This window comes from Aureococcus anophagefferens (assembly GCF_000186865.1).
Source record: "Aureococcus anophagefferens unplaced genomic scaffold AURANscaffold_10, whole genome shotgun sequence".
NCBI lineage: Eukaryota > Pelagophyceae > Pelagomonadales > Pelagomonadaceae > Aureococcus > Aureococcus anophagefferens.
Window position 1 is genome coordinate 1,513,262 of NW_008705570.1, and position 10,494 is coordinate 1,523,755.

A 10,494-nucleotide genomic window follows, 5' to 3' on the forward strand; every position below is an offset into this window, starting at 1 on the left:
TTGTGGCAGAACCTGGCGAATCACAAATTCTGGATCGACGGCATGTACGACGGCACCATCATCGTCGACCTCGTCACAAAAAGGCTGAAACCAAGCATGGGCAGCCTCTCTTCGCGCTGATCCTGGGCTCCATATAAGCAGCGCCGTCGGAGTCGCCGCGGCGCGAGAAGTGGACGAGCAGCGCCGTCGGCGCAATGGGCAGCCCGCTCTTCGCGCTGGTCCTGGGCGCTGCCATCGCGCAAGCCGCCGCGACCACCGTCGTGTCCACGGCGAGCGAGTTCGATGCCAACATGGGCCAGCTCGATGTCGTCGACGTCGTCTCAATCGAACTCGCTGCCGATCTCGCCTGCGTGTCGCCCGTGTCGATCGGTGCGAAAAAACAGCTGACGATCTCCTCGCCGTCGGAGGACGAAATCTACAGCCTGAGCAGCTGCGGCAGCGCCGGCCTGTTCACGGTCACCGGCCAGGCGGCGCTCACGCTGGCCAACGTCGCGATCTCGGGCGAAATGAACACGACGATCTCGGTGGCCAACGAGGCGTCCGCGGCGCTCGACGGCGTCGTCGCGGCGGGCAACGCGGGCGACACCGGCGGGTTCTTGCGCGCCGCCGACGACGCGACGGTCACCGTGGCGGGCGGCGCCTTCTCAAACAACTCGGCGGAAGACGGCGGCGTCTTCTATTTCGAAGGCAACGCCGTCGCGGCCGTCGACGGCGGCGTCTACGGCGGCAACAGCGCGTCGTCGAGCGCCGGCGTGATTTACGTCGCCGACGCGGCGCAGTTGGCCTGGTCCGGCGGCGTCGTCGCGGGCAACGCCGCGTACTTAAACGGCGGTTTCGCGACGGTGGACGAGGACGCGACGGCCACCGTCGACGGCGGCGCGGTCTTCGCCAACAACACGGCGGGGGTGACGGGCGACTACATGGACACGGACGGGTGGCGGTACGGGCCCGGCGCGTTCGCGAAGGTCCGGGGCGTCTTGACCGTCGGCAACGCGACCGTCCGGGGCCACGAGGTCGCCGTGCACGTGTCGCTGGGAGGTTTCGTCCACGTTTTAGGCGGAAACTGGACGGAGAATTTCTGGCACGTCGACTTCGGCGCCGTCTTCTTCATCGTGGGCTTTAGCACGGTCGTGATCGATGGCGGCACGTTTTCGAAGAACACGGCGGTCATTTCGGGCGTCGCGCACGTCAAGCGGGGCAGCCTCCTCATACGGGGCGGCGAGTTCCGCGACAACTACGGCGACGAGCGCGGCGGCGTCGCCTGCGTCCGCGGCGAAGGCTCCGAGCTCCTCGTCACCGGCGGGACCTTCGCGAACAACTTCGCGCTCGAGGGCGGCGTCTTCTTCGTCTACGAGGGCTCGCTGAACGTCTCCGGCGGCGTCTTCGAGGGCAACGCGGCCGCGGAGGGGGGCGTCGCCAAGTCCCAAAACCGGCTCGTCGTCTCCGGCGGCGTCTTCTCGAACAACGGCGCCGAGGAGACCGGCGGCGTCTTCCACGCCGGCGACGACGTCGCCTTTGTGGAGGGCGGGTCCCTCTACGGGTCCTTCGACTGGTCCGGCGGCGCGTTCCACAACAACTCGGCGCCTCTCGGCGGCGTCCTCTACCACGCCATGTCCACGGCCCCTCGCGTACGGCTCCCGCCCGTCGCCACCGGCAACGTGGCGGAGATCGGCGGCGTCGTCTACGCGGCCGAGGACGCGGTCCTCGACGGCGCGGGCTCCGTGCTGTCGCATAACTCGGCCTCCGACGGCGGCGTCCTCGGCGTCACGGCCCAGGCGGTCGTGTCCCTGACCGGCGCGACGCTCGTCGGCAACGTCGCCCGCCGCGGCGGCGACGTCGCCGCGGACGCGGCCGCGACGATCGACCTCGTCGGCGTGACGTCCGTCGGCGCCGGGGCCACGGCCATGGGCGGCAGCCTCCACCTCGAGCCGCGGTCCCGCGTCACGGTCCGAGACGTCGCCGTGGCGCGCGCCGACGCGCCCTACGGCGGCTTCGCCTACCAGGACCTCGACAGCGTGTTGGTCGTCGAGGGGAGCGCCTTCGACGGCTGCTCGTCGGGCGTCGCCGCGGGCGTCTACACCGGCGACCAGGCGCGCCTGACCGTGTCGAACTCGTCCTTCTCCAACGGCGCGGGCGCCTACGCGTCGGCGCTGTATCTCCTGGACGCCGCCGACGTCTCGTTGGACAACGTGGTCATCGCCGGGGGCGCGTCGACGCTCGCGATGACGGGCTCCGCGGCGGTGGTCCTCGACGCGACGGGCGGCGCGTTTCGGAACGTGTCCTTCCGCGACAACGTCGGCGGCGCGCTCAGCGTCGCGGAGGCGGCGATCGCGCTGACGGCGTCGACGTTCCGCAACAACACGATCTCGGGCAGCGGCGCCGCCGTCGCGCTCACGAACCGGGCGACGGTCGCCGCCTTTGAGTGCGTCTTCGCGTCGAACTACGCTTCCGAAGACGGCGGCGCGGTCTACGCGACCTTTTCCTCGGAATTCACCTCGAACGGGTCCATTTTCGTCGGCAACGTCGCCGGCCGCCGCGGCGGCGCCATGCGCCTCGACGGCGGCGCGACGGTCGCGCTCGCGCCCTCGGACGTCGTCGCGGGCAACTCGGCCCCGAACGGCGGCGGCGGCGCGGCCTACTTCGACATCTCCAACGCCTACGCCGCGCTCAACCGCACGGACGGGCCGACGCGCGCGGCGTTCGAGAACAACAGCGCGCTCTACGGCGGCCGCTTCGCGACGGGCATCGCGGCGATCCTCGCGGAGCACGCGGGCGACGAGGCCGCGGGCGAAGATTTGAAGCACGCCATCGTCGTCTCGGCCGTCGACGCCTTCGGCAACGTCGTCAAAGACACGGCGACGGTGCTCTCCGCGGAGCTCACCGCGGGCAGCTCCCTCTCCGGGACCGTGAAGATGGGTTTTGTGGATGGCGTCGCGACCTGGGAGGCCGGCGAGCCGCTCCAGCTCTACGGTCACCCCGGCGGATCGCTCGAGGTCGTCGCGTCGCTCGAGTCGACGTGGGTCGCCTACGCCGGCGCGGCGTTCGACGAGGACCGCGCGCAGCCCTACACGGCGAACCTCACGTTCACGTTTCGCCAGTGCGTGCCCGGCGAATTTTTAATCGGCGACGAAACCGGCGGCGAGTGCATCCTCTGCGGCGTCGGCGACTCCCAGCGTCCTGTGGCCGTGACAACTTTCGAGAGATTTCGGGTGGGAAACCAATGAGAAATCGTCACCGTTATGTTTGGTAGGCGACTACTGGTACTCGGCGCGCGGCTCCGCGTGGAGCGCCGACGCCGCCTGCAAGCGCTGCGCGGCGGGCTTCGTCTGCGAGGACTTTGGACAGACGTTGGACGCCGTCGTCACCAAGGGCGGCCGCTACCGCGCGTCGCCCCGGGCCGAGAAGACCTACGAGTGCCCCGGCGCGCGGCGCGCGTGCCCCCGGGGCAACGCGACGGGCGCCGCGTCGTGCGCGTCGGGCTACGCGGGCGCGCGCTGCGGGTCCTGCGACCGCGACCACTACCGGGCGATGACGCGCGACGGCGGCATGACCTGCGAGAAGTGCCGCTCGGGGAACAACGGCGTCATCGTCGCGGTCTACGCGGTCGTCGCGGTCCTGGCGCTCGGCGCGCTCGTGGCCGTCGTCTTCTCCACGACGGGCTCGTCCCTGTTCCTCGCCGTCGCGGACACGGCGGGCGGCGCGGCGGAAGAAGTCGTCGGCTGGGCGTCCAACGCCGCGCTGCAGAAGCGCGACTCGAAGCGGTTCGCGCTCGACGACGCGGCGACGACGTCGTCGCTGAGCGTTTATGTGACCAAGGTCAAGGTCGTGCTGAACTTCGTGCAGATCGTCTCCGCGGTGCCCATGGTCTTCGGCCCCGCGCTCGAGCTGCCGGGGTCCTTCGCGGCGCTCGTGCGGCTCACGGGCCTCGTGTCCGGCATCGACGTCGCGTCGCTGCTGCCGACGCGGTGCCTCTTCTCGGGCCAATCCATCGCGACCTTCTACGCCGAGAGCCTCGCGACGACGCTGCTCGTGCCCATCGTCTTCGCTTTGATCGTCAACGCGCTCTTCTGGGGGCACCGCGTCGTCGGACGGCAGACGCCGAAGGAGGTCGTCGAGCGGCGGCGCATCGTCACCCAGGTCTGCCTGCTCTTCATCCACCTGACGCTGCCCATCTGCGCCTACGCGGCCGTGTCCGCGCTCGTGTCCGAGGAGATCGACTACGGCGACGGCGAGACGCGGCGCTTCCTGCGCGTCGAGCCGGCCGTCGCGACGGCGTCGTCCCAGTACAGGAGCGTCACCCGCGTCTGGGCCATCCTGGGCATCTTCATCTATCCGCTCGGCGTGCCCGCGCTCTACTACACGCTGCTCAAGCGGTTCGAACGGGTGCTCCACCCGACGCACGCGGTCGCGGCGGACGTCGCGGGCGCGACGAAGCGGCGCACGGAGCACGCGATGCTGAGCCTCGACTACCAGCTCCGGCTCGTGCAGCGGCGGAATAAGTCGCTCGAGCACGACGCGGCGAACATCGTCCAGTCCTTCCAGTTCCTCTGGATCGACTACGAGCCGCGGTGGTACCTCTGGGAGATCTTCGAGGTGCTGCGGCGCCTCTTCTTCACGACGCTGCTGGCGATCATCGCGCCGGACTCGAAGCTCCAGGCCTTCCTCGCGCTCGCCGTGTCCGTGCTCTTCACGGCGGGCTACATCCACGCGCAGCCCTTCATGGAGGACGACGACGACCTCCTCGCGGAGGTGAGCGGCTGGTCCGTGACGATACTGTTGTTCACGACGGTCATGCTCCGCAACGGCGTCCTCCTCGGCTGGATCGCCGTGGTCCTCCTCTTCGCGGCGGCGCTCCTGCCCATCGCGGCGTTCTTCTACGTCATCCACCGGGTCTTCAACGGCAAGTACGACGAGGCCATCGACGACGCCGAGGCGGCGTGCGTCGACGGGCGCCGCGGCATCTCGGGCAGCGCGGGCGGCGAGGCGTACCGCCCGTTCCCGCGCCAGGCGCCGGCGGAGGACGCCGGCGCCGACGACGGGACCTACAGCGACGTGGAGCTCCTCGACGGCCACGGGCCCGACGAGCCCAACAAGGACTGCTCCTCGGCCCCGACGGAGCTCCTCGAGATGATCACCTGCTCGGCGAACCTCGAGGAGAAGCGGGGCGGCGAGCCCGAGGAGGGCTGCGACGTGGGCCGCTCCTCGTAAGTTCATGCTGCCGCCTTGAACGTCAATGAAGGCCTTGCGACCGTTGCGCTGCAATAATTGCAATGGGCAGCCTTCAAACGTCGTGAACACCAAGCGGCCATGGGCATGGGCGGCGCGCGCGTGCGGCCCGAGGACTTTGAGGACATCGAGAACAAAGGCGCGGACACGCCGTTCTGCAACATCGGCGGCTGCGCGTTGGGCACCCAGGGCCTCTTCGCGCTGCGGACCAAGGACCCCAAGTCGGACATCTGCGGCTGCTTCCCAAGATGTTTCTGCTACCTGCTGTCCTGCGTGGCGAACGTCTTCCTCGCGCCGTTCATGCTCGTCATCAACTGGTTCCGCATCTACGTGTTCCCGTGCATGTTCGCGACGCTCCACCTGCTCCTCGCCAAGTTTTGCTGCGACGTGCTGGGCTGCGGCGCCTGCTTCCCCAAGTACCGCGACCCCTGGTTCCCGGCGACGGACGCGTCGGTGGGCTACAACCTGCTGCAGGGGCGCACGAAGCCCTGCTGCGACTTCTTTCTGTGCTGCTGCGCGAAGGTGCTCTGCGTCTGCCACAACCCCTGCGGCGACACGACCGTGCCCTGGAAGCGCGCGCCGGACATCGTGCCCAAGGGTCGCGGCGTCGGCCGCGCGAAGCTCTTCGACAAGATTGAAGCGGATGATGTGAAGCAGGGCGGTCTGGGCGACTGCTGGCTCCTGTCGGCGATCGCGTCGTGCGCGGAGGCGCACCCGGAGATCATCCGGCGCCTCTTCATCACCCAGTTCGTCGAGCCCTGCGGCGTGTATCGGATCCGCTTGTACGACGTGCGCAAGGAGAAGTGGGTGGTCATCGTCATCGACGACCGCATCCCGATGGACGACGCGAACGCCCGACCTCGCTTCACGAAGCCCAACGGCAACGAGCTCTGGGTCATGCTCCTCGAGAAGGCCTTCGCGAAGATGTGGGGGTCCTACGGCTACCTCAAGGGCAACGACGGCTGCCTGGCGCTCCAGTCCTTCACGGGCAACCACGGCGTCGACATGTTCCCCAAACAGTACGTCGCCGCGACGTCGCTCTCCGCCTTCTTCGACGTCGTCCACGGCGCCCTCGCCCACGGCTACCTGCCCGCCGTCAAGCCGCCGTCGCTCTTGGTCGGCGCGGGCTGCCGGCGGGCGAAGCTCGGCCTCGTGAGCGGCCACGCGTACTCCGTCCTCGACGCGGCGTCGCTCGTCTCCGGCGCGAAGCTCCTGCAGCTGCGCAACCCCTGGGGCGACGGCGAGTGGATGGGCCCCTACAGCGACCACGACGCGTCGACGGCCCGCTGGATGGAGACCGCGGGCATGTCGCTCCTCGGGCGGAAGATCGCCAAGGAGGACGGCAAGTTCTGGATGCCCGTCAAAGACTTCGCGGAGTGCTTCGGCGACTGCTACTTCGTCGGCACGAACCGCTACGTCGCGAACACGACCATGGACTTCCACGAGGAGTTCGGGGCCTGCGGCCCCTGCCGGGGCTGCGTCGGCGGCACCGTCGACTACTGGTGCTGCCTCCAGGGCCCGCGGCTCACGTGCGCGCCCGAGCGCCGCGGCACGTTGACCATGATGCGCGACGCGGGGCTCCAGCTCGACAAGGCGGGCTGGAGCGTGTCCCGCTACCACGAGGCCGGGGGCTTCGCCGGCGGCACCTGGAACCGCGTCGGCTGGGCCGACAACATCCTCGCGCCCCGGAAGGACGACGACGACGGCGACGAGGGCGGGTCGCCGCCCGCGCCGGACGAGGACGCCGTCATCGAGCTGGCGCCCCCCTAATCAGATAGGTTCGGTCATGTGCGCGCCTTCGTCGGGGAGGTACGTGGGCCCCTTGACCTCGACGGCGGGCGCGTCCGCGTCCGCGGCGTCGGCAACACGGCGCCTGTGCGCGACCGCGGCGACGCCCGCGACGACGGCGACGATGATGGCGACGACGATGGCGACGACGACGATCGACGACGAGGCCGTCGCCGCGTCGCCGCAGCAGGTCGACGCCACGGCGGCCGGCGCGGCCGACGGCGCCGCGGACAGGCCGCCGCGCGTCGGGGCCCGCGTCGGCGCGGCCGTCGTCCGGGGGGTCGGCGCGGGGCTCGGCCGCGGCGACGGCCGCGGCGACGGCGACGCGGAGGGCGCGCGCGTCGGCGCGGGCGACGGCGCGGGCGACGGCGCGGCGGTCGGCGGCGCCGTCGGCGCCGGTGTCGACGACACCTCGAACTCGGCCTCGTCGGCGGTCTCGCGCGAGCAGGCGGACACCGTGAGGAGGTACGTGCCCACGGCGGCGCCCCCGGGGATGGTGCCGACCGCGCGGCCGTCGTTGGTCGTCTCGAAGCTCCCGAGCGCGCGCGAGTCCTCGCGGCGCGCCGTCGAGACCCGTACCCGGTCGCACGGCGGCCCTCGATAGGACCAGTCGACGGCGCAGGGCACCTCGGCGACGCAGACGCCGAGGACGCCGACGGACTCGATGCGCAGGAAGGGCGCCGTCGGCGCCGACGTGGGGCCGGGCGACGGCGCGGCCGTCGTCGGCGCCGGCGACGTCGGCGCGGCCGTCGTCGGGCGCCGCGTCGGCGCGGCCGACGGCGGCGCGGAGCAGCCGCAGCTCTCGCGGCAGGCCTCGTGCGCGAGGCGCTCGTCGGCGCCGACGACGAGGCACCGCGCCGACGGGAAGCCGCCGACCCACGCGCAGTTCTTCCACGGCTGCGACGTTTTGTGCCACGCGGCGTCGTCGCGGCAGGCGGACGACGGCGGAGACGTCGGGGCCGTCGACGTCGGGGCGGGCGCCGGCGCCGCGGACGGCGCGGGCGACGGCGCGGCCGTCGACGGCGCGGCCGTCGACGGCGCCGCGGAGGGCGCGGGCGCGGGCGCCGCGGAGGGCGACGGCGCGGGCGCGGCCGACGGGCGGGCCGTCGACGGCGCCGGGGACGCCGTCGGCGCCGGCGTCGGCGCGGCGCGGATGCCGGCGTCCGAGGCGCAGAACGTGTAGGGCCCCGCGCCGTGAAACGTCGCCGCGTCGCCCGCGCTCGGCACGGAGACGCGGAAAAACAGGTCGTCGCTCGGCGCGTCGCCGAAGTCCACCGCGAGGGTCGCGCAGAGCTCCTCCTCGCGGCAGTAGAAGCGGACGAGGTCCGCGCCGTCGCCGCCGAAGGTCTGGAGCACGGCGCCGCCCGTGCCCTGGCCCTGGTATAACGACGCGACGACGCCCGTCCACGCGGCCTCGTCGGGGCCGAGGTCGACGCGGTAGAGCGTCTCCCGGCCGACGCAGGCGGGCGTCGGCGCGGACGACGGCGCGGCCGACGTCGGCGGCGACGACGGCGCGTACGACGGCGTCGCGGACGAGGGCTCGGGGCTGGGCGGGGTCGACGGCCGGTAGGACGGGCTCGCCGACGACGGCTCGGCGCTGGGCGGGAGCGACGGCTCCCCGGACGGGAAGGGGCTCGGCGCGTAGGACGGGCTCGCCGACGAGGGCCGCGGGGTTGGTGTTGTCGTGGGCTGCGGCGTCGGCGTCGGCGTCGCGAGGGGCCGCGGCGTCGGCCGCGGCGTCGGGCGGCGCGTCGGCCGTGGCGCGGGGACGACCGTCGGGCTCGACGACGGCGGCAGCCAGAACAGGACGACGTCCGTCGGAGAGAGCGTGGGGAGCGGCGCCGGAAGCGACGTCGGCGCGGCGGTCGGCTCCGGCGTCGGCGCGCGCGTCGTAGGTCCGAGCGTGGGCGCGAGCGTCGGGCTCGGAGAGGGATGGGCGGTCGTCGGGCGCGGCGTCGGGTTTGGAGATGGGCTCGCGGTCGTCGGGCGCGGCGTCGGGTTCGGAGAGGGACTCGCGGTCGTCGGGCGCGGCGTCGGGTCTGGAGAGGGGCCGGCGGACGGCGCCGCGGTCGGGGCGGGCGTCGCGAGGTCGCTCTCGTACCACTGACTGCGATAATAAAAGCCAGAGAGGACGTCGACGTCGCCGTCTTCGTCGACGTCGATCGCGAAGACGGACATGGCGCCGTCCGCCAGCGTCGTGATGACGCGCTCCGCGAACGACTCGGACCCGTCGTTCTCGTGCCAGGCGACCGCGTCCCCAAAGTAGGACGCCGACAGCGCGTCGACGTCGCCGTCGCCGTCGACGTCGATCGCGAAGACGGACGTCGCACCGTCCGCGAGCGTCGTCATGATGCGCTCGGCGAACGACTCGGCCCCGTCGTTTTCGTACCACGCGACGGCGCGGATATTACGTCCGCCGACGGACGCGGACATTACGTCGACGTCGCCGTCGTCGTCGACGTCGATCGCGAAGACGCTGGCGGCCTGGTCCGCCAGAGTGGAGATGGTCACGATCGAAAACGTCTGCGAACCCTTGACGTCCTGGGTCTGATACCACGCGACCGTGTCGTCGAGCGAGGACGTCGACAGGACGTCGGCGGAGCCGTCGCCGTCGACGTCGATCGAAAAGACGGCGTTGGCGCCCTCCGCGTTTCCCGTGATGTAGCGAAAGAGCGTGATATCCGAGCCGTCGTTCTTGCACGCGGCGACGGTGTCGTCGCCGCTCGATGCGTAGAGGACGTCGACGTCGCCGTCGCCGTCGAGGTCGATGGGGTAGGCGGACATGGCACCGTCCGCCAGCGTCGTGACGACGTGCTCGACGAACGATTCGAGCCCGTCGTTCTCGTACCACGCGACCGTGTCGTCTGTGAAGGACGCCGAGAGGACGTCGACGTCGCCGTCGCCGTCGACGTCGATCGCGTGCACGGACCACGCACCGCCCGAGGAGTACGTGAGGTCGTGCCCGGCGAAGGACTCGGACCCGTCGTTCTCGTACCACGCGATGGTGTCCTGGAGATAGGACGCCGAGAGGACGTCGACGTCGCCGTCGCCGTCCACGTCGATGGCGAAGACACCGCCCGACCCGACCGCGTCGTCGATGTCGCGCGCGGCGAAGTTGACCGCGGTCGCGAGGTCGAATGTTGTATATAAGACGAAGAGCGGCGCATAGCCCTGCTTGATGTCGAGAAGCCCGGGCTGCCCATCATGAGCCAGTGCTTGTGTCGTGCTAGGCTAGGAGAGGTTAACACGGCGCATAGCCCTGCTTGATGTCGAGAAGCCCGGCTCTGCCCGGGCTTGCCCATCATGAGCGTGTGCTCGTACCGTTCAACATGTCAAAGGTGCTGCGAGAGCATGGTTATGGTTCTCGACGTGCATGAGTGCTCCAAAACCGTGAACGCGCTGGTTGTTATCTCGCGCGACAAAATAAACGACTGGTAGCAAGCAGTGCGACAAGCGTACGACTGGTGCGAGCGGGCACGA

The 10,494-nt window shown here is 70.8% G+C and overlaps 2 protein-coding genes across 2 annotated transcripts; both read left to right on the forward strand.

Moving 5' to 3' along the window:
* Positions 1-21: 21 nt before the first annotated feature.
* AURANDRAFT_71732 (hypothetical protein) lies at positions 22-5,208 on the forward strand (the record flags this gene model as incomplete). Its single annotated transcript, XM_009039072.1, has 2 exons — positions 22-3,174; positions 3,251-5,208. 2 exons carry the CDS (start codon positions 195-197, stop codon positions 5,206-5,208), a joined length of 4,938 nt encoding a protein of 1,645 aa, XP_009037320.1.
* A 663-nt stretch (positions 5,209-5,871) lies between these two features.
* Positions 5,872-6,165, forward strand: AURANDRAFT_16343 (hypothetical protein; the record flags this gene model as incomplete). Its single annotated transcript, XM_009039073.1, has 1 exon — positions 5,872-6,165. A coding segment is annotated over one exon (294 nt), but the record flags the coding sequence as incomplete, so codon positions are not given.
* Positions 6,166-10,494: the final 4,329 nt, after the last annotated feature.